This window comes from Metopolophium dirhodum, chromosome 8, assembly GCF_019925205.1.
Source record: "Metopolophium dirhodum isolate CAU chromosome 8, ASM1992520v1, whole genome shotgun sequence".
In the NCBI taxonomy this organism is placed as follows: domain Eukaryota; kingdom Metazoa; phylum Arthropoda; class Insecta; order Hemiptera; family Aphididae; genus Metopolophium; species Metopolophium dirhodum.
The window spans coordinates 27,528,267-27,553,882 of NC_083567.1; the positions used below are offsets into that span (position 1 = coordinate 27,528,267).

The window sequence follows — 25,616 nt, forward strand, 5'->3', positions numbered from 1 at the left end:
CCATCACCAAAAAACTCCAGCTGAGGTCTGTCCCCGATTAATCACGTACGCACACACACCATGAACATGACATGAGTGTGTATATATAGTATATACAGCTAGCGAGCACGATTTTCGGCTCAAAGACGACCGGCTATAATTTTCTACCGCGGCTGATGTCGCGCTGCGGCAAACGAGACGACGACGACACAAAAATTATTGTTTTTTTTTTTATTATTATTATTGATTTTTTTCTCCACCGTCGACGAATAATATCTCATCGTGCATTCGTGCAACGGTCGCGGTTTGCGCACGTCCAAATATCCATCAGCAACGGTCCGTGAAGCGGATAGACGCGAGCAAATCGCTAAACACCCCCTGCAGGTTATTTTCCCGTGCGACGAAAAACGCCATTTCCTTTTATTCAACGCGCTATATATATATAAGTACCTGATAATATATAAATATATACTGCAGCAATATATTATATGTACGGGCAGGTAGGTAGGTACGCTGTATTATCCGAAGCGTCGGAAATTTTTTTTCACTCCTACGACCGTGGCCGCCAATTTTTGTTTGTCATCGTCTGTAATATATATATATATATACCTATAAGTCTATTGTTTCTCCATTCTCGTCCGGATATCGCGCGACCTGCACTTTTTTCTCTTCCTCTTCACGCTGTAGACGCGCGTCCGTTATCTTTTCATCCTGTTCCCTTTTCATCCGTATATATATACCTACTTCGGGTTCGAGACATCATTCTTGCCCCTAGGACGCATTACAATATAATACAATATGCAGTGTGCTGCATAGATCGCAAATATGAGTACCTATTTAAATAGAAATCGATTGCAATCTATAGATTTTTTGGTGATTTATTATGTGAATATCAATTTAATCCAAATTCGCCACGCATATCTGCAAGTATAGCCATAAATATATACATATTTGTTCATTATTTCATAGTTATGATGGGGTTGAATAATATAATAAAATACAATATAATATACATACAATATAATATAATACTATATTAAAGTCGAGCAAATATTTTTCCACGCGTACAAGTTAATTTCGTCGGACAACCTGCATCAAAAAAGTAGCTATATATATTGTAATATTTTATGCTGCAACGTTTTACGAATCATTATTGGCCATAAATAAAATATAGCTACTATGAAAATCAAAGTATATACGTGTGTAAATTCATATTTTAAGTTAAGTTCGAATACATGACCAAACTTTTCGAGAAACAGCTATAGTATTTGTCATCGCGGCGTATTTATGCGTAGTTTGCACCAGCAGGGTCTCTGAAGCAGGCCGTATACAATGTATACATACCAATATAATATGCACATAATAATATATATGTATACGTGTATACGTGTGTGTGTGTGTGTGTGTAAGAAAGGGTCGCGCGCGGTGGTGGCGGTCGAAGAGTGGGCGCGGGTGGTTTCACATTATAATAATTAATCGGGCAAATACCCGAAACGACGTGTTAAGACATCGTATATTATAATAAACGTTAACAGAAACGTTAATGTTTATAACACGACGTGCATGTGTCAACTCGAACAGTAAGTACATATATAATATGTACGCGTGGTGCGGGGTCGTGCTTTGTGATGAAGGGGTACGAACCACCTACCTGCGAATATGTGCAGCAGTATTATACTGTGTTCATATAACCCGAAGCTTATTGTATCCGAACACGACGATGACGACTACGATATAATTTCATTTATTTATAATACTATATGTATTTCTTTTTTGGTTTTTGTTGTAATATTTTCGAGTGGGGAAACGATAAATATCTAGGCCGAGTGACAAGGGGGGAAATAACGACAGCAGTGACGCGCGTGCTGCGGTAATTCGTTTCTGTGTGAATTTATGTTTTGGGCCTACGCCGCCGGTGCAAATGAACGCAATACTATAGCCACTATAATATAGGCACATTCGAATATATTATAATATACTTACAGTAATAATAAAATAGCCCCTGATGCATAACAGAAATCATAATGGTTGGTTATTTATCCTTACACGAAAGGTCCGTATCGAGTGGGTTCTATATGACTATATCTAGTGAACTATAGAAGTAGCCGTTTTTTAAGGTTGTCGTCGATATTATCAAACAGGGTGATAAAAGCTAGAATAGTAATATATAAACAGTAATCGCAATAATCCATTGTTTTTAGTAATTTCAATCAACATAATACAATATTAATATATAATGTTTTTTTAATCAGTTTTTTTAGACTTGTCCAACTATGTAATTATATTTGTTTATTACATTTTTCAATTACCTTAGTAAATTAACGAATTTATATCTTTTGAACATTTCACTTTACAATACATCTTTTGCACTATTTTCTAGACCATCCCCCATAAATTTTCGACTTGGTGTAATTACATCTATAGCAATTGTTTAGATCCCTTAGAATTACGTCTTACGTTCTAGATTTAAGATTTACGTCTCGTCAATATTCATAAAAATTAAACTTACTCTGAAGTTTTTTTGAACCCATGTAAAAGTACCTATTTATTGATTTATTAATTTTTCCAAAAAACAGAATCTGAAGATAAAACCAATAATATGATTCGAGCATGCATTTCAGAATCACCAGCGAACGAACGATATTAAACTGCATGGACGACCGCACCGAAATCGCCCGGGATTTATCGCTCGATCGCTCACATGCAAATCGCATTCAGCATTAATAAATTAAGTCAGCGCTATAGAAAACTGCCACAGAGCTATTAATATTATTATTATATAATTAATCTAAATACATATACACATCGTATATATATATATATATATATATATACACTTATATATATACTTATACATACATATATCATATATTATGGTACATACATAATATGTGGCTGTTATTTTACATAGACTCGTGTCAAAGACAAACGGTGTGAAAAAAGAACTGTATTTTCCATAACTAGTACCTATACATTTTCGTGAGAAAAATCGACGAGTGCGATTTATATTCGTATACGCGACGGCGTTTCTATCTGTATAGTGTATGACATGTATAGTATATGAAAAAAAAATCTGTCATACCGCATGTACGACGACGATGGGCACACCTCGTGTTGCGCTGCAGCCCGGTAAAGATATTACCCGCGAAGGAGAAAAATTACGGAACATAATAATATTATACATAAAAAATATTATAACTGCATAATATACATATAGCGTATAATATACAATAATATAGTATAGTATACGTACACACTAAGACGACGACGGATAGTGTGTGAAAGGACCAAAAAAAAAACACACCCCGCGGGACGCCCGATAATTTACACGAAATTACCGAGTAAATACCAGTTTCACGTGATGTCATTATACGAGCACCCAAGCGTGTGTGCAGTGGGCTTTGATTAATTGTTATTAATATTATCGCATTGTCCGTACGATATTGAATATGTGACTTACGCCTTTTTTTCCCCCTTCGTTTACCTTATTCTTCCCGACGTGATTTAAGAAGTGGTTCGTTGTCGGCGTATTGGTGCGTACCTATACACACTCAAACGCATATACGCGTATATTACCTATATAATAATAATATTATATTTATAGGTAAAATGCTTGTCCATATTAAATGTAACTCGCAACACGCACCGTATGTGTGTGTGTGTGCTGCAAGATATTATTATAATATTATGATATCTTATATACATATATCTATATAATATTATGTATGCGACACGAATTCTTCGGTGTACATAAAATATAATAAGTAAACCGCGCTCGGTCCATTATATTATATAGGCGTAGGTATAATATATGATAATAAAATATTCGATACCGATACGTGCGTCCAAAGCACGAATCTTTTTGACGAAATTTACCGCATTTTTTTCGATCGTTGTAAATTATTGTTATTACATCTCGCGCGATACACTCGCCTCGATAATATATCGTATAATATACAATACGCAGTCACTCGTACATGTATAGGCACCCATACGCGGCCATAGTGTAATGCTCGCGATAGACATCATTATTATATATTCAATATTGTATAATATTATGTGCTTCAGCTATATAACATGTGCGAAGTCCTATTTTTATATATACCTATCTGCTGTATATACGTAGGCGGGTAAATGAGATAAATTATATTATGATAATGTATGTGTGCGCTTGTAAATCGTCCGTTTAGTGTTTTCTTTCGACCTTTTTTTCGCTTATTTTATTATACATACTTATAAAAGTTGAATTCACGCTCGTGCTCGAGTAATTTAAAATTAATTAAAATCAGTAACGCTCCGTTTGAATACGTATAGTCAACGGACGGTGTATAGACGCATAATAGTCACGTTGTTTCAGCTGCACCATACCTATAACTATAATATTATACATTATTTTAATGTCCGTACCCATTTACACCCGTCCGCCATATTATACATATTTTATTATTATAATAAAAATAGCGCTTGGTTTACCTTATTACAAAACTGCAACACAGCAGCGGCGACTGAAAAATAATACTGCTGGGAGTCTTGAAATGGATGCTTAATCATTTATTGTTTTATACATATTATAATATGTATATATAACAGGAAATCCGTGGTCAATTTATACGGATTAGTTGTCTTCTGAAAAACAAATCACGCGATATGTTTGTCTCCGTCAACAAAGTTTAATAACATATAAATAATATGGTCACGGGTGCTATTTATTATATTTTAATAATATGTCCAACGCATATATTATTATAGGTATAATGTTTCCTGAAAATGTTTTATGTTGCGTGCTACCTGTTATTATTATGGATTATATACTTAAATAGTTACATGAAAGGTTATTCTTTCGACGGGAATTTATAAAACAATATTCAAAATCTTGCTCGAAAAAATGTGTGTAGACAATATTATCAATTTTATATAATCGTTTTCACGAATACAAAATCAACAATTTACAATTGCGGGTATGTATCTATATAGGGTTTGTGTGAATTATTTGTGTGTTATATAACTGTCCTCAATATTCAGTGGGGACACTGGCCACACGTAGTAAATATATATTTGTATTTTTTCGTCATAAAAAAACATATGACAGATTGTTTGTAGGATGACAGTAATAAGTAGTATATAATATAATATTAGTCTTTCGCGAAAAATGTAGTCGGAAATATTTTTCTTCTGTTAAATATAATATTATATATATATAACACTACATGGTATACTCCTATTGTCGTTGATACCCTATACCTACATAATATACATAGTGTGGCGATAGTAACAGCGCGTATTTAGTCATCCTCACAAGTTTCTAAATAACTGGTGCTCACCAAACGTCCGCACGGGTGCTACTTGCTACATTGTTCGTCTGAAATAATAATGTAATAACACCACGAACGGAATCGGTGCAGCAGCGGTAGTCGCTAAAAAAAAACCTAACATAATACCCCGTATCATGCACGTGGCGGCGGCGAAAAACGCGTTTTTATAGTTTTTCGGTCGGTCAACCGATTCCACCGCACGCGAGACATATATAGTCGAGAGGTATACCTATAATATATGTATAATAATATTATAGTACGCGACCTACCTACATAATACTATACACAATAATTTAAGTATGTATTTTTTTGTTTTTTTTTTTTTTTATTACCCCGATTGTCGGCGGCGGCGACCGTTCTCAGAACGGACAAAAAAAATATAAAATAACCCTTTGAAAAAGTTTCGGAAGATTATAAAAAACGAAACAAAACGGTGGAAAAAATATGTGTACATAAAGTTTTTTTTTCCTAAACACATTATATTTATACATACATACATAATATATATTATACGATTTTTAGACGCGTCGTAAACACGTCCTCGTCCGAAATATTAAACGTATGACCCGTGACCCCCGCGTGTCCTCGCGCGAGGCTTTTCGGCACGACCCGAGTGTGTGTGTGCGCGCGCGCCTGGACGCCCTGCCGTTTCACGAACGTTGCAGAGAGAAGAACGCATTTTTTACGTTATTGTTTCTCTCCTGTCTTGCTCTCTTTCAATCTTTCTCTCTCTCTCTCTCTTACTCTCTCTGCAGTACGTTTTTATCTGACCCCCATCCCCCTTCACCCGCGTAAACTCTCGCACTATTTTCTCCTTTTGAACCTGACCGACTCGTTGCGTCGGCGGCGGAGGAGATGATGAATCGTTTTGGGACACCACCCCTTATACGCACATAGGTATATAGGTATAGGTATTGTAGGTATAATACGACTCGCACACTAACACATACACGCATACACACACATTTTATACATATATATATATATATACATATATACACATACTATCGACAACCGATATATTACGTTGGTACATATGATGTAGGGGATTTTTTTTTTTTTTGCAACGGAGGTGAGACGAAGTTGATTTATAATTTATTGAATTTTTTTTTTGTTACTACAGACGGTATGGCAAAAAGTGCAATGGTTGCGCCCAGGGCATCTCACCCACTGACCTGGTGCGGAAAGCCCGGGACAAAGTTTTTCACCTAAACTGTTTCACGTGCATGATATGTCGGAAACAGCTGTCTACCGGCGAGGAACTCTACGTACTCGAAGACAACAAATTCATATGCAAGGACGATTACATATCTGGCAAGAATGGGCAAGGTGAGTTATTATATTTTGTTATTTAACCGTAACATCGTTTATATATATTATGCGCTTAGGTATAGTATTTTAGTTGGAAAATACAAAACTAAATTACCGACAAATATAAATACTAAAGAAAAGAAAAAAAGCATTTAAAGCAAATATCTCAGATAAGTTAGGTAATAAAAATAGAAATAAATAGAAATAAAAACTGAAAAAAAATTCGTATATAAATCGATTAAGGCCTATTTCTATACACATTTTTCCAATTCTCTTCCACGCCACCGAAACCCCTCCCCGTCATTTCTACCTCCAAACTTTGTTTCCTGTCTGAAAACGGGGGACATAACGTGGTTACCGGTTACTCGACGTGCAAAACTCCCGTCGCATAGCTGTATATATATGTATAGACACACACCCACACACAAACATCGAAACATATACACTATATACACCCCCGGCACGCACGACAACCCTTCGCCATGACCCGTTTTGCACGCATAACTAGATTTCCGTTGATGAGTTTCAAATCGAGTTTCCCAACTATGGAAATGAAGTTCCGGCTGCCACCCCCCTAGCCTGCAACATCCGTCCGAAAACGTAGTGTATATCCTATATATATGTGTGTACGCGCCGCAACTCTATACTACACCGCACCGAGCGCGTTCGCGTGCAGCATTTCAATATTTCATAATATACAAAACCGCTCGGTTTGAGGGGAAACCTACTGCAGCGCGGGTGTACGTGAGGTTCTTAAAACACGGTCGCGTATGATATATTATATCGTAATACTGTTGGTCTCCACGCGACAAAGCTCGTTTGGCCAATGTTTATTGCACGTGTGTGCGTTGTAGACGTCAGAAAATTAAAAACGTATTCGACCGCGTATTTCGGTTTACATGTTATTATATGTGTGTATACACAACAATTATAAGGCATAAACCAACGGCCGTATAAATATTATGAACGTCAACGTACGCGTATAGTGGTACCTACATAAATTATTTCTAAGGATATAGGTACCTGGGAGAAAAAAATATGAGTTTAACCGCAAAAGTCGCGAGTAATTGGATTTAAATACTACATAATATTATATTTTCATGCGTATGACTGTACTAACTGTAAACTGGTTGTGTGAGTTGAGTGTCAAGGTCCGCTGCGGCGCTAATGATACAAATGAAAATAATAGTTTAGCGCGTTGTACTTATATACTCTATAGGTACATATACACATACGCGTAAACCGGTTAAATCGCAGCAATACACTATCAGAATATAGGCGTACTTGCACGCGTATACAACATAATACATTAATACTATATAATATATTAGTCCGGTAAGACGTGCAGGAATCGTTTTTCCGACCCAGACATGAACGTGCCTGTGCGTATAGAAGATGGTCGACATTAAAAAAAAGTCCGAAGGAAATTAGACGGTTGGATATACGAGGCATTTTCACGCGCAAAAAAAAACTGAGTACTATATATAGGTACCCAGTATATAACAAGTTGAAATAATAATGATGGATGTTCCTAGACGTGATCCTAGCCCCGGCCATTATAATATATACATGTAGTGAAAATGAAAAAAGTAAAAGTAAAAACAATAATTACCGTCGACCAGTAATAGAATAATAATGAAGTTACAAAATATCGCGGGTTTAAAATAACCGGTTATAAAATAGGTACCATAATAGTAGATAAAATGTTAAATGATGTGCACAAAAGTATAAACCTATATAGGTACCACATACACCTGCAATACTTATATTGTTATAATAATATATGCGTGGTGTATATCCGTATAGGTGACGTATAAATATTTTAAACTGCCGGCGTGCTTATACGTACATTTTAACCCCTCGGAGTTCACGAAGAAGTGCCGACGTAAAAAAGAAAAACACGAAACCTTGCGTCAAAACAAGCGAGCCGTACGTTAAACTTTCAACGGTGGCTTTCGTGCGTCTGTATCATGACATCACCCTTAAAATAAAACAAAAGAAATACGACAAAATATATGTATAATATACGTATGTATATATACGTCATTATACAAGCGTTGTTTATGAAAAAAAAAAAAAAACAATTTTTACACCAAAGCGCACGTAATGGCATTGTGAGTTGAAATATTGGAATTTTCTTCCTTTCACGTTACACGCCACACACACACGCATGCGACACACACGCACAATGTACTCGGTGGTACACGGTGAGTTAAATAGGCGCCAGAAATTTCGTTACAGTCTGCGGCAAGTACCTGTACATAATACGTATAGGTATATAAGACGCGGTAGGCACGGTATACATAATAATAATACAGTAGTAGAGCATGTGTATATATAATATGCGTGTACAGAGGAGAGAGAAAAAGAAAGAGAGAGAAATAGACCATCGCGAGCGTACACACGCATTCCCCGCGGGTCATTTTTCCCGCGTCTCCTTCGGGGCCGTCCTCGCACTATCGGCAGACTATTATTATTATTACTATTATATATATATACAATATTATATTATGTGTGTGACCGCGGTAGCTAACGTATATAATATATATATATATGGTCACCACTACACACTATAATATACAGGTAGGTACCTATACAACTATTGTTCCATTGTTGGTCCACGTCGCGGTGCGCACGGGAGGGAGTGAGCGAGAGAAAAAATATAAAGAAAATATAATGTCGAAACTATAATATACAATAATATATTATCGTATGTGTATACCTCTATATTATTATATATACCACCGTCGTCCGTGTCGCGTTCGCTCTGTAATATATATATATATATATAAATGGTATCCACCTGTTTGTCGTTACGGATATTTCGTGTTAATTTCAACCAGCGCAGTGTATCGATCGTGTTGTATTTAATATAATGTCTGAGTCTCTCACCGAACACGACGCCCGCTCGTATATACATTAATATACACACGTCACACAAATATACGCGCGCGGTTCCCACATAATATAATATTATAATAAAATATATTAATAATACGCGTTTGACGGCGGTATGCTCGACTTGGAAAAACAATAATTATCAGAGGGATACTCTATTATGACATAATATAATATAAGACATTTTAGTTCCTCGGCGTATTATATTAGTATAATAGATGAAGACGTTCACCCTCCCACTAGTTAGGTACTCCAATCACTGTTATCACTTACCAGCAAAAATGTTATAATAATATATTCAACATTATGCAGAATTAACAAAATGGGTGCTTTTAACGACGTAAGTACGTAACACTTAACTCAGTGGCACCACAGTGCCCCCTCCTCCCTTGATTCGCATAAAATAATTTATTAAACATAATTTTTTAGCTTGAATATATTATAATATAATAAATTATCAACTATAATAACGATTTTATGATAGTTTCGTATTATGACAACAAAATGAATAACATAACAACTATATTATAATAAGAAGAACGTTACGAAATAACGTTCCACTTAATATCAAAACGCGAATAATATACTATATATGCATCATGGACATTGTACTTAATTATCCCCCTCCTTTGAAAACTGCTGGTTGTGCACTAATTTAACAGTCTTCTGACGCTCTATACTTTTAACTCGAGTCTTTTAGCTGTGCCACCCCCACGCCAAAAGTTAAGCATTACCTGTACGTAATATCTGCTTTATTGTGCTAACGTGAATACATAAATAAGTAATCGTAAATAATTTAATCGATATTTTTTACGATATACATAACGCTATCATTTATATACCTACGTCATAGTATTTTACGACAATATTCGTTAAAATATATTGATTATGTGGACAATAATATTATCACAAAGTCTTCTGCAGCTACGTTCGTAATAAAATCGCGTATAAAACATGCGTAAAACGCCGAACCGTGTGGAGGCGGTGGTCGTCGAAAATCATCATGGCGTACCGCGGCGGCAGCTTTCTCGGAGGCAGCGATGGCCGATGTACGCGCGCCACTGCAATATTCACCAGCCGGGAGCCCGTGGGTGGAGAATCCACGTGCATACGATATAATTTTATACACATTACGTTATTGTAATTTAATATTAGGTTATGAACCTACACAATATATATTTGGACGCATGCGCCCTCCGACGTCGCACACAGCAGTATATTATATAATGCAATGTTGTTCACTATATAGGGATTTTCGCCAAAGTCACGATGATTATAACTGAGCAGACAATTTTCTGACGACAATTTCGAAACAATGCGCTCTGAACACATGCATCGATAATGTATGGTTCGTTATGTTATTAGGTATACACGCCTGCTATATTATGGAAACAGAACACCTAAACAATTGGTATTGATTCACGCACGACGCACCAATCGAAAACGTTTCTTTCAAACACTAAATAGGTATAGGTACGCACAACCCGTTTAACACATTACTTTACATATAATTGGAAAAAAACAATTAAATGAGGGATTCAAAAGTGTAAAAAAATTCGAGTACCTGATATTTAAATATCTTATTGATTAGGATTTAGGATATAATTAGAAGGGGTGATTAGGCATAAATATATTTTTTTAAAGAAATGGGGTTTCATCACCCCCCGCGTCACCCCACCCCCCCCATTTAAGTACTGGTTGTACGTTCTGATGTTTATATACTTAACAATAATATATAAATATATTATATGCTCAAGCGCGTTAAATAATAATCTTTAACGAAATAATAATATCGTAATGGTATAATATTATATGGATTATTATAGGTGCACAAATTATGAAACTGTTGTCGCGGTAATAGTATAGGTGTACAGGTATAGTGCATACCTTGCAGCATTAATGTATATACCTATTAGTGCTTACTGCTTACATTTCAAATCTTTATAAAAACCATTCAAGGAAGTGTTTTTTTGTTTCCATAGTCGAAAGTTCAAAACCCGTTATATCCTTTGGCACGATAAAAGAGGTCAATTGCATAAAAACTGCAAAATACATTTGCGATTTTCTTATTTTTTGTTTCGTTTCTCCGAGCGCGTTTCCGTCTCGTTTCGCCGACAATGACTATACGATGACGCCATTTTTATAACGATTTTCTCGCGCGGAGTTTCGCGCGTATAATAGGTACCTATGTATAGTATAATATATATATTATTATTATTATTATATATTATAAACTATTTGGCGCGACGGGAAAAGCAGCTCGTCCCAAATGAACCGTATACCTTGCAATGGCGGCCGTGCGCGTGTGATTTTCCTGTCATCGTCGCGTTTTTTTGTTTCGTTTTAATTTTGGATTTTCACGCTTCCCCGACTTGCTTGCGCACAAGAGACACCACTCCAGCAGCAGCAACGTTAATAAGTCTCGTCCGCGTGCGGTTTTACCCATACAAGATGACGATGAACCAAAATAAATATCTGTTCGAATCGAGTCCGGTTTATATAGACCACTATAATATAAAAGATATATATTGAGAGAAGCCCGGGATACGACGACGACCGCGACGGGCCGCTATATACACTTTAGGTAATAGGTAACCCACCTTGTACACCTATATATTTGTATGTTGTGTCGACGCTTATGCGCACCTATTGCTTGGCTCCGATAGTGATTTATAACCGATTGTCAAACTTTTCCCATGTATATATTCCATCGCCACCGCCGACGGTCAAAAAATCAACAAATGAAAAATGCATTTTATCACTACACGACGACGTCTAGACACACCACCGCGGAGGATAATTAATTATCTCTCGCGAGAGTGAGTGTACGAAATATTTCGTGCAGGTCCTGCGCCGTATATACATATATAAATATTATACGTATGTACATAGCGTTTAATCCCGTAACCTCGAAAATTAAACGAAAGTCTCTTTATTTTATACAAAATGTATACTATAATACCTATAATAATTAGTTGACGGTACATCGTTCTTAGTGAATTTTTCGGCGCGTGTAATATATACAACAAAAAATTCGCGTTTATGCATGGAAAAACATAGCGTGAGCGCGGGAATAGATAAATTATTACTTCCTGAGCGGGAAATATATAATATAAGCTCGAATGAATCGAATTATATCAAAAGTATAATTTATTCTTCGATACCCGATGCGCATTTATACTATATCGTTAAGAGTTTTCTTATTCGCGGTTCCGATGAATATTCCGTTTCTAAATTACGATTCGTAACTCAAAATACAGGTTATAACCACGTATAATGTACCTATATATTATAATGTATGGGAATACATTACATTATTTTTATTCGCACACGAGTATCATGTACGTGAGTACGTCGGATGAGACGTGATTGGCGACGGCGGCGCGATAGGACGTTCAAAATATAATATTATATAAAATAATAATAATAATGATAATAATAATATACGCTCGCGGTGTAACGACGACGGACGAGATGACCTCAGCGACGGCGGCGGCGGCCGGTTCTTTTGCGTCTGACGGGCGACGTCGAAATCGCGAAACGCCCCGCGGGCTATACGTCGCCGCCGCCCGCCGCCTGCCGCCACCGCCGCTATACACTGCAGCCGACGGCACACAGAGGAGTCGTGCGGCGGCCGCTCTCAGCGGGGGGCCCGTTTGCCTTTTTACCGCGTCGCCGCGGGGGGAACTACGCCGTCGACGCCGCCAACACGACCCTCCGCCGCTCGGCCCTGGCACGGTGTGCACCTCCCTCCAACGCCGCACGACCGATGTCCCTATATAATATACAATGGGTACTACACGTGATATATTAGAAACACTGTAATATATATAATATATAATAATAATAATATACGGTACGATTATAACGGCCCCAAGTATAGTATATTATTATTATTTAATATAATATATATTATGGTGTCGGTCGCCGAGATTTTCAGACGCCAAACGTCTCCGAATTAGTACGCCGATGCACAACACGCGCGCACATCACAAGATATCGTGCTCCCTATACCTTTAATAGAAACCTGCAGCTGCTGGAGTGTCATATTTTCAAAGTCTATGTACATATTTACTATTGCAAATGGGTGTAGGTATAATATGAATATGACATAAAGCTATATATAGGTGCGTGTCTTCATACATTTCTACATTATAATATATAGGCATATATATATTATAGGTACATAACAATAAGATATTGTAGGTACATAATATGTTATATATTTAATATTGATATAGGAGTATACTGTATATAGATACCTATATATATACCTACCTAGTGCTGCAGTGTTATCGCGTTATTGTTTTTTCTTCTTCTATTCTTTATTCACGCGTATATATTATATTCCCAGACACGCGTTCCGGCCGGGCCGAAGGAATCGTAAATCGGCTTCGGGCTAAAGAGATGATAAAAAAAAATTACACTACGTGACGTCCACGGCGTAAATTAGACGACGCGCGCGGGTAGGAAAAAAAGTAAAATAAAATAATAACGACGATAAACAATGACATGTCTTCGGGCACGAGTGATTTAGTGGCCACGTCGTCGTTAGATATATATGTGGTGTTATTTTTTTTATATACCCACTTTTTTATTTTTTTGTAATTATTATTCCGTCCGCGATATAACGGGCTCGGGAGAAGGTGTGAAACGGCGGACGCCCGAGAAGTTTTATGGATATAATATAGTCGCATATACGACCAGAGCTCATTCACACACACACACACACAGGTGTGAGCTCAGCACGCGTGCCGTATTATAGTTGCCGACACTTAACGAATCCAATTAGGCTACGATCTATCTAGTCCCGCGGTATGCGACGGGTGCGAGCGACATTGATCAATGCGCAGACTGTGGAAAAAGTTTAATTTCCACATAAATCCCACTGTGGTTTTCGATATTATAATATGTATGGTACCTACCTATTTTATTATTGTAGCACCGCATCCCGTCGATATTGTATTTTGAACTGGTTGATTTCCTCCGTACATAATATCATAAACATTATGATGCTGCTGCAATGGTGCGTCGTAAAATATAATTGCTCTCGACCGTCCGGGCCGATATTAAATTCGATTGGAAAATATAATAGAAGGTGAAAAAGCAATACGCCAAAGTGCCAAACGCGTGTAATAAGCACGCGCTAAATATATATTATAACGAGTGTATTATTATAATATTGCAGTATATACTATATAGTTATTCCGAGCGGTTGACGTGGCATATCGTAAATTCGTCAAAGATCGCGTGTGCAGTCCGTGTCTTTCTTTTTAAATACTATACACCAACGCCGTTTATAGTATATACTTATATTTCAAATACGTGAAGTTCTATTGAAATAAGCGAAAGATCGGAGAGAGCGAAAGAGACTGAGAAACAGAGAGAGACCAGATTACGGAATTTGAAAAAAAAGTTGTAATTCATAACGTTATGTGTATTTTTCACACGTTCTTGAGGTTCGAACCAAACAGGCTGGCGGCGGATCGTAAACTTGACGTTTCGATGGCTCGAAACAAATCTGACGTCTGTTCGGGACACGGTGATAATGTCATTATATTTCATATATATATACACAATATACATTTATACATTATGTGTGCGTGTATATGTGCGTACGGGAGCGTTTCAAGGGGACCGACAGAGAAGTTAGGAAAAAAATAATAATAATAAAATAAAAATTATGAATATTGTACATATGTATAATATTTATATATATTATACAAAAAGAAAAAAAAATCATAAAAGAACCGAACACCTAAGACGGGTCGTAAAAATTGACAGGTATTCTGGTGGTTTTCTGGTCACTTTTTTTTCTACGTCCCTCGAGCATAAATTATGTAAAAAATTCGTGTTATATGTAAATATGAGCGCCTGCGATCGTTTTGACGGCCCAAAGACTCCGGTCGGTCTGGGTTGATCATAAAAAAAAAATCCTTCAAAACTATATTTATATAATATATGATATCCTTTATACCGAACTGCGACTTGGGCGTATAATACTATACATAACGCCGAAAACCTACTCGGTTATTATACGGCAGCTTGTAAAATAACCCGAAAAGACAGTAATGACCCAGCTCCCAGTATTTTACACATTTATTATTGTACATATACTATATATTCGTTTTTTATTTTACGATTGTTACATTATATTATTTTTTTTACCTAGCTAATTTACCGTACAAAAACTTCCGAAAGAAACGATTTTATGCGGTGTAGGTATATATTATTATTATTATTATTATTATTATTATTATATTATATGAATGTGCACACCCGTGTATACCTATATATTATATGCACGCGGTGCAACAAAAAGACCGTAACTTTTTATTCTTTTCGTTCTATGTCCCTTAGTATTATACGACAAACCGCCGCCGACTCTAGACGATAAAAATCCGCGTTTGTTTTCGCTCGATTCTAATTACGATTCATATGCATGTTGCGCATATATAGTTTTTGGAATCAAATGAAACAATATAACAACAAACGAAAAGCGCTCGTATACAGCGTAGGATACGCCGATGGCCTGGTTTTTCGATTTTTATACCCATACTATAAGTGTATACGACAACGCAAACAATGTCACGTATTACGTGCTTATGATTTTTGCGTCCATACACGTATTGAATTCCGAATTAAAATTAGATCACTTCCCGAAATATCCTTTACACATTATAATATATAGGTAATATGTGTTTCAAATATATGTGCTATAGGACTCAGTAGCACGCGCGTGGATCATAAAGCCTTTTGCGTGACATGCGTACGTAATGTTATATTATATATATATAGAATAATATAATATCATATTATATAAATATACTAAAGTCTATAATATATACACCACCGCTGGAGGGACGAGAGCAAAAAGCGCCGAACACGCGATTGAATTCGTGATGGGATTTTTGTCATCGATACACCCCCACAAAACACTAGGCGGCCTCGATATACACCCTTCTCCTTTTCCTCCTGTCTGCCAACCGCATTGTTTGCACAGGATACTAACCACCACCATCACCAGCATCAGTATTAGTATGTGTGTGTGTGTGTGTGTTTGTATGTCGAGTATTTGTATACGTGTGCTTATAGATATATACATATTATATATGTATATTATTATTATATCTCTGAAACGGTGAGCCGGCGCGTTCCTATCATCCCCGTCGGCAGACGCGGGTTTAATACTCCCGAGCGCGGCTACACAGCATCAGCGTGGTAGTCCTCGGGCGCGCGTGCAGTACGCCCCGCGGGCGCGAATGGGTAATCGAGTTTGATTCCTGAACAAATATTGTCGTAAGCCCTTCTCCACGCGCACCCGTTGTTTCCATCGCGTCGCGTCCTTCTCCTGCGCGTCCCCGAACCTATCCACCACCCCAACCCCACCACTAACTACCCCACGTCCATAACCAATCGCACCACAGTCAACCCAGAGGGATATATACCCAGAACGCGCTTCAACGCTGCACCCTCCGAGGGACGTGTATACATATAGTATACTTATATAGGTATAAACCTATACACATGCCCGTGTGTACTCAATGTTGTTGTTGTTGTGTGTGTGTGTGTGTGTGTTTATTATTCGCCAAGCTCTGACGCCTCCGCCTCTGGATATTTATACGTGTTTGTTCGTAACGTCTGCCAATTATGTACATTATACTTTTTAACAAAACGTGCGCCGACCCGTGTTTTTCTTACCCCCTTTTTTGTTTTCTTTTTTTCCGCCTCTGCGCGCCTCCTCTATGTGTCTATTTGTGGTATTTTATATACTGTTTCGTTCTCACGCGTCACAAACGCGTGATGCGTATGTGTATATATAATATATATTATAAATGCTCGTCCCCCCCCCCATTTCCCGCGACACATGCACAGACCCCCGACACACACAACACATAATCTGTTTGTAGTTATTCAATACGATAAAATACAAAATGTTAAATAAACGCACGTATTACAAACATATATTATATTATAGTTGTCATGTGGTGATATATATCTGACCGATCGGTTTCTACGCTTGTTTTTCAGGTATCGACTCGTTAACGTACTCGGGATCGGAGGACGAAGACGACGACGAGACCACCTCGAACAGCATATCGTCTACCAAACACCACCTCATCACGGGGCTCCATGGATCGGGCGGTCCCGGTTCGATATTGCCGCCGACTACGCCAGAAGCCAACAACAACTCGCTGTCGGCCGGTGATCTGCAAGCCCCTCACTCGGGCCTAGACCTCAAGGAGGATTCGGAGGACCAAGGTAAGCGACCCATTCACTATACTATATAAATTATAATATATGCACATGAACAAGCATTATTACGCGTTTGGACAGTTATAATACCTACGTATTAATATTCGTCTTTTCCTGATAAAGGTTCTTTGGATGGTGACCCGGAGACCAGGGACAGTCAAACGGAGAACAAATCGCCGGACGACGGCAATTCCGGATCCAAGAGACGGGGTCCCAGAACTACCATCAAGGCCAAACAACTAGAAATACTTAAAACGGCCTTTTCACAAACGCCCAAACCTACCAGGCACATCCGCGAACAATTAGCCAAAGAGACCAGCCTGCCCATGAGAGTCATACAGGTAGATACTTTATAGTTAAAATATTCATAGCAGCATATATTATAGTATATAATAAAATATAATACCGATTCGGACCATGGCTTCGAGTACTCAGTGTTTAATTTGTCGTACGTTCTTATACATAATATTATATTATATTTATATATGCGTATAGAACACGTGCTTTTTCGGCACACACGCCGCGATAATGCATTTAAAACGACTGCGCGTGTCAAAGATTTATATATTATTATATATAGGTACCTATATACACCGTGTGGATGAACGATACAGTACGGTACGGACGGACGAAAGTCGTAAATTCACTTCTCTAAATTAACTGTCACTATACGCACAACGCCCGTGCAGTGCGACTGCAGCGATTCGTATTTATGTATATATATATATGTATTTGTTTCGGGATGGTGCCGATAAAAATAATATATTTATTTTCTCCGAAAGGCTATAATAATAATTTACCAAGTGCATCATGACGCGTTTCGAATATTTTCTAGCGTCTGGTGCATATTACAAATCTAACATTTATCCTACACTGCAGCACTAGCTATATATAGGTATTATAGGTGTACACCGGTATATCATAACATTAATGTGTGGTATACTATAGCAGAAATAATAATAGTAATATATGCTTTGAGTTAACGCATGCGAGACGCGCCGCCGCCGACGCCCATCATATAATATATAGAAAACGACAAGCGCCAGATTTTTGACACGTCGACGCCGACGGTAATGGACTTTGATGACATTTTGATAAACCGAGTAAAATGACTCGTTCCGACGCGTTTACCGAACGTTTATTTCGCCGATGATATTATATACCTACTCAACGCACCGAGTCTCCTCTATATTATGTATATATTTATATAGGCACAACTGTAGATTAACACGTAAATATAGTCGGCGGCAATGCGTTCCGCGTCGGATCCCTCGTCAAAAAACCGTGCGATTTTAATTATTTTTCGTCTCTACTCCTTTTTTTCCTTATATTTTTTTCCCTCCTCCTCCCACCGTTGCTTTGTTTATGATTCTCACGTTTGCTCCGGTCGGAAGGCTAACGACTTTATTTATTAATATATATATATATGCACATTGCTCACGGTATTATACATTATGTATATATGTATTTTTTTTCTTCATAATATATATACCCGAGCACCGCCAATACAAATTACGAACGGAATAACAAATTATACAGTAGATATAAATAATAAATACACATATATATATTATAATATAAACATAGGTTTATGCATTTGTACGTAATGTACAAAATGCGAAATAACCTTATGGAAATTCGCATAATTTTTCGTACCACACACAATAAGGTTTTTTTTCGTTCCGCAATACGCCGGCACTCACGCTAACTCGTGTAGGTATACACGGAGATGATAATAATGTATAATATGCGATGATTGATAATAATTCGTAAGAGAATTTTAATATTTATAAATACACGCATATATAGAGGTACAGGACATACATCGTAGTATTTGTAGAATTGTGTAGGTTTTATTTTTGAATATTCTTATATCATCTATATATAATATACTTTAGAAAACTATATAAGCTATAAAGAATAAAACATTATAGAATATCCTTGATCACGATTTAGTCATATAATATTTTAGTCTTTCGACATTTACTTACCTGCAGCTGGAATTCCTCTGCAAATAGTCAGACGTTGGTTTACGTGAGTGGCAAAAATTGTACGTTTTAATCGTATTCTCTTCGTGTACTTTTGCAGTTGTTATATTTGCCATAGGTACTATATGTGTAGACAAAGCGTATAAAATATATTATATATCATACGATTTTGCGTGTGGTATGACGTTTATCATGCGGTTTTTCTGTGTCCTGTGGTCAACAATGCGTGTTTTCGTCTTTACGAGCTGCGGTCATTATCGCGCGTGTGCTTGCGCATAAGAAAACAACGACGTGTGTACTTGATTGTTTTTTTTCTTTTTGTCTCTCCGTCGGTTTTAACCACAGCCAGGGAGGTCCAGCAGTGAGTGACGGCGGTTTCCCGGCTCTGCACCAGGGTTGTGGTCGGTCTACGAAGAAAAAAAATCCCAAAGACTTTAGTGAGGTCACACACAACGTGCACGCGCTTTTATTTCATTTTTTCCACCAGTCTTTACGATCGGCCATCAATCAATGTTTAACGCGCCTTTCCCTGCTCTGAAACCAAAAGAAAATCATTAAAAATACATTAGGTAGAAATTGAGTCTTCTGTTTTTTATTTTTATTTCTCTCTAGCTATGGTGTATCGAAAAACGTTATACCTAATGACGAACATTACCAATCGCTTAAAAAAAATTTACATTGTCGTTTCCGACTGCAGAATCATTTATTGAAGAAAATTTACCAATATTATTTTTGACGATAACTCGCGCAGTAAAAAAGTTTATTCGATTTAATTTTTATAAAAAATAATGACATAACTTTTTGTTGTATGCTTTATAAAAAAATACGACATACATAACATTATATTACTTGTACGTATATTATATAGGTACGGTAATACAGTCGATTTGATATTGTTTATTGTAATGTAATGCACGCGGCGTGAATAATAAATTATACACAAATGTTATTTATTATTATTTATCAAATATTACGAATTATGAGAGTCAAATAGTGTTCGATAGAACAAATTACCACTATGGAAAAAGAGTGTACATATAGAAACCGGTTTTCAATAAATTTGTTGTTTCTTTTCACGTTAAAGCACGGCTACATCACCGAGCAGTTGGCATTGTTTAATAGCACATGTTTATCCATCGAAAATGATAGCGATATTTCATAAATAAACATATTATTATATAATACTCGCGGCTGCTGCAGTTGTACACCTATATGTATTACCTGGGTCATAGGACGCGAAAACGATCACCGATGATCGATATCACATAATTTACATAATATTTACGTTTTCGGTTGTTTCCGCAGGTGTGGTTCCAGAACAAGAGGAGCAAAGAGCGGCGGCTGAAACAGCTGACGTCCATGGGCCGAGGGCCGTTTTACGGTGGTGCGCGGAAAATGCGCGGGTTTCCGTTGAACATGAGCCCCGGATCACTGGACGACCAGCAACCCGGTTTCCCGTACTTCGCTGGCTCTGCCGAAGTCAAGTTTGAGTTCGGTTATGGGCCCGGATCGTTCCACCCTGACTTCTTCGGCCATCACGGCGGTCCACATGGCGGCGGCGGACCCGGAGGACCCTTCGGACACCCAGGTAAACATCACCTATATTATGCTCATTGCAATCAATATGTAATATAAATTACATATTGACACGAATATACCATGACAATCATAATAATATGTGGTCTTTACTCTTTAATATAAAAAAAAAATTTAAACAATATAATGCATATATGCATATTGCACATAGATTATGGTGCCTATAGCCCAAGAGTGAAATATTATGATGAAAAGGCTTGGAGAAAGTGACTGGAATACTCCAAAATAGACCGTATAAGAGCGCAGTATACAACTTTGAGAACCTGACAGCTTGAATTATTTTTAATTGTACAGGCATCATAGTATGATATAGAGACGTTTTTAGGACATTTTTCTATTTTAAGAAACTGCCACCACTCGTATAATCTGTAATAATTAGACGAGAAAGCCAAATTATTTAATTATATAAAACGATTAACGTGTGCTTTGACGAAAAATTTCAATTACATTCAGTACACATGTCGCGTCCGATAATACGAGGACACACGATGTAAAAATACTTCCGAAACCGCCTTTTAATTAATTTCGAAAATAGGTACTAAATGTATAATAACTAATAAGTATGTACCAGGACACTGCACAAGAAATGCCTACTATAGTTAATAATATTTCAGAAAAAAACAATATTGCAAATGGTCAAAATATATTATTTTGTCGTTGTCTTTGAAACCGACGATCATCGGAAATGCACGTCCGATATCTAATAATTACGTGGTTACCTGTCTGTAAAACCACAACCACGCAAAAATAACATACTATATAGGCGAAACACATAATAGTATTATTATAAATAATATATTATATTTTAGTAGTTTTGACCACCGACGATAGTGTATTTATATAGGGAACAAAAAAAACTTACGTGACGACCTTTCAGCGGGAGTAATAAGACTAACGATGTTGTTGTCAACGTCGGACACGTTTACATAATGTTATTATGCGATATTATATTATATTATACAGATTATGCACACACGCACGCGATCAAAACGCGTTTGCATGTACAACTAAGGCATTTTTAGAAAATATTTTCGCTAACTTCTCCCTTGTTGTTCGTCTTTTCGTAGGTGGTATGGATTCCAACCCGATGTCTGGAATGGGGCCCGACTATCCTGGCATGGGCCAAGACGCTCCACCTAGCTTCATTGCGCAGCAACAGCAAGCAAACGACCAGCAGCTCGTGTCACAAAGGCCGGGCAGTCCGTCAGAATTCATGGGCTCCCAAGGCAAGTAAATTTACAAATGACATATTTTATTCAATCGTCATTTTTTATCGTCAGACAAAACGTCCCGTAAGCACAGCTCTTTGTACAAATTTGGACACTATTCTCTTGTGGCGTAATAGTATAATAATAGTAGTTAGGTAGGTACTGCATTTTAAAATATGCGCATACCACGCTGTTGACAAATTTCTCAATCACTGTTATAAGCGTATAATAATACGATAATAATTATTGTAATTTTTAAAAACAAGTAGCTATGTAAATCTAATAAACGGTTCATATATTATGTTATACGATAGTGGTAGATGACGCACATACTATATTATTATAATATTATATGATCTCTATATAAGTAGGTACAACGTTAAAATGAATTGAAAACACTTAAGCGTCCACATATTGTATATTATAATATATATAGGATTTTTATAACGTGAAATATATGTTTAGAAATTATTTATACATTTTAAAATCTATACCTTTTGCAGTAAAATATAGATTTTATTATCGTATAGTAATATTTATCTCCAAATATTATACGTAAAATTATACAATGGTCGTATAAACGTTTTATGACTGTCAAAGCATATTATTAGAATAATAATATTGTACCGGACAGATTACAATGCAAAGAAAAAATTTTTATGAAGCTTATATACAACTGGTATAGAATAAAAATAAACGTTCGTTCAAAAATGTTTCGTATATATTACATTATTGTCTCTTATATACATATCATAATATATCTATATACAATACGTTTATAATACCTATATATACCGCATGCAGACTCCGTAAAAAATCGAACGAACAAACAAAACAAGTTAAACTTCTCTATATAATATAAGAGAATCTCGCGCCTGTGTGTTTTTGCACGGCGGACTTGCCAATTATACAATGTATAAATCGATGACATTCGTTATTGTGATACATCTATACACTTGAAAGTCTGAAAAGGCGTGTTGAGAATATTTACATAATATATACACGGCTACACATCATAACTGTTGTGCGAGCAAAACCTAAATAACATTTATGTATAATGTGCGAATTTGTCATTTTCACAGGTGGTAGTAGCAGTGGGTTTTCGGACGCGCCAAACTTGCAGAACGAAGGCATTGTCTGGTGAGATAATGTATACATGTACATCGATCGCAACCGTCTCCACAGATGTATGCCCTAACACTCACAATATAATATAAGAATGTTGTTCTGTCGAACGGAGGTAAAATTATTAGAACCGTGCCATAATGTTATTATTATTATTATTATTATTATTATATATCACTATATTGTATTATTATAGCGCAAAACATCGTTACGCATAATAACTAAAAATACTAAAAATTAAAAAAAAAATTAAATCGCGCACCGCAATACGCGTTATTATATTTTTCGAAAATGAAATGTTATTATGTATAAAATAGAGAATATTTATAACTTGTGTAACGGATTTAAAATATACATAAACGTTTAACATTATTTCATGCATAAAAATATGTGTATATACATAACGCGAGTGTAGGCATATAAAACGCAGTATTTTGTAGGTTAGAGTAAATTGATATTGTAAAAAATTTTGCTTTTTCGGTGTACATAGAGTATATGTAAAAAAACTTCCGAGTCGGGCAAGGTTTTTTCCTCGATAAATACTAAATACATCCGTCGTAATTTCGATCGCATGGAAATCAGCGGTCACGAGTTTTTTTGATTAAAGTTTATAAAGTGTAAACGGCTAGATGTATCCTAGAATATAAATATGCATTTAAGTATGTATATTTATATGATATAACACACCTCTAACTATTTATAATATTTACGATTATTTGTAATAAGCCCCGTGTGTTTCGTGTCCTAAAAGCCCCAAAAATCGTAAACTATTGCTGCGCTGCAGTGGACGTGAATATAATTTGTACCGTATATATATTATATTATAGAGAAAAGTCCCTTTTGTCTGTGAACGGTTTTCACAGAAAACCATGTATTATTATTATTATTATTATTATTATTATTATGAAAAATTAGATTTACGATAAAAAATGTTATTGTTTTACTATTGTCCCAAAGTTGAAAATATTTTTTCTTTTTTTTTTTGTTGTTATTGTATACGTTCCCTATGATCATCAAACCTGTCTATTGTAAAAAAAAAATAATAATAATATATATAACTCTGTTGTCATTATCACATCAAAAACTGACGTTTATTTATTGTCTTTTCCCCTATATAACTAAAATAGTATATTATATAGGTACAATGTTTGTCCTCGGACTTGCAAAACGCGTGTAAACACGATACCTATGTCAAATATGATACCGACTTCGACATCGTCCCGGTTTTTGGCGGTGGAGGCGTAATTATGTCGTTTATAATAATAATATCATATATCTATTATAATATGATGGTAATATTAATTTATGAGCCGTCGACGTGTCGTCATTGCAAGCGTCCCGACTCCAAACCTCGGTGGCCTGCACACGTCATTACGTACACGCAATAATAATATACGTATACAATATATATATATACGCATACACCACGTAAACACGTAATGTATAATAATAATATAACATAATGAAGTTTCGAAAACAATCGGTTGTGGTGTACGCATGTGTAATATAAATCGGCGACCCCCCACCGACGAGGAGGGTCGGAAAAAGTACAAAAAATAAAAACCATTATTCGATTGTAATCGAATTATATATTGTGCGGAATTGACTGGATGCCTCCTCCGCCGCCGCGGCTGCCGTTTGATGGCCTTACGGTTAGTGAATGTGTGAGTGTGTGTGTGTGTGTGTGCAAGCGCGCGCGCGCACGCTCTTTATTTGCCGTCGCCGCCGGGCGGGGTTAGAGGGCGTCAAGTGCCCCCGCCGCCGCCCGTCCCCTCGATAATAACCGTAATTATGGTCAATTTGTGTAAATAAATAATTGCCCGAAAGCCCCGCAGGGACACACGCTGCAGTGTATATTATATAATATGCACGTTACATACATATATATATATATATTATATCTTCGTAAATATGTATACGACAATAACATAATTGATTACGTG

General features: G+C 36.6%; 1 protein-coding gene across 1 annotated transcript in view; it reads left to right on the plus strand.

Moving 5' to 3' along the window:
* The window catches only part of LOC132950091 (LIM/homeobox protein Lhx5), a 40,130-nt gene extending 15,373 nt beyond the window's left edge, over positions 1 to 24,757 (plus strand). Inside the window, exons 3-8 of the mRNA XM_061021313.1 lie at positions 6,415 to 6,620; positions 17,532 to 17,762; positions 17,880 to 18,097; positions 21,050 to 21,332; positions 22,408 to 22,566; positions 23,631 to 24,757. Coding sequence (XP_060877296.1) covers positions 6,415 to 6,620; positions 17,532 to 17,762; positions 17,880 to 18,097; positions 21,050 to 21,332; positions 22,408 to 22,566; positions 23,631 to 23,692 — 1,159 coding nt within the window. The 3' untranslated portion in view covers positions 23,693 to 24,757. The remainder of the gene's footprint in view (positions 1 to 6,414; positions 6,621 to 17,531; positions 17,763 to 17,879; positions 18,098 to 21,049; positions 21,333 to 22,407; positions 22,567 to 23,630) is intronic.
* Positions 24,758 to 25,616: the final 859 nt, after the last annotated feature.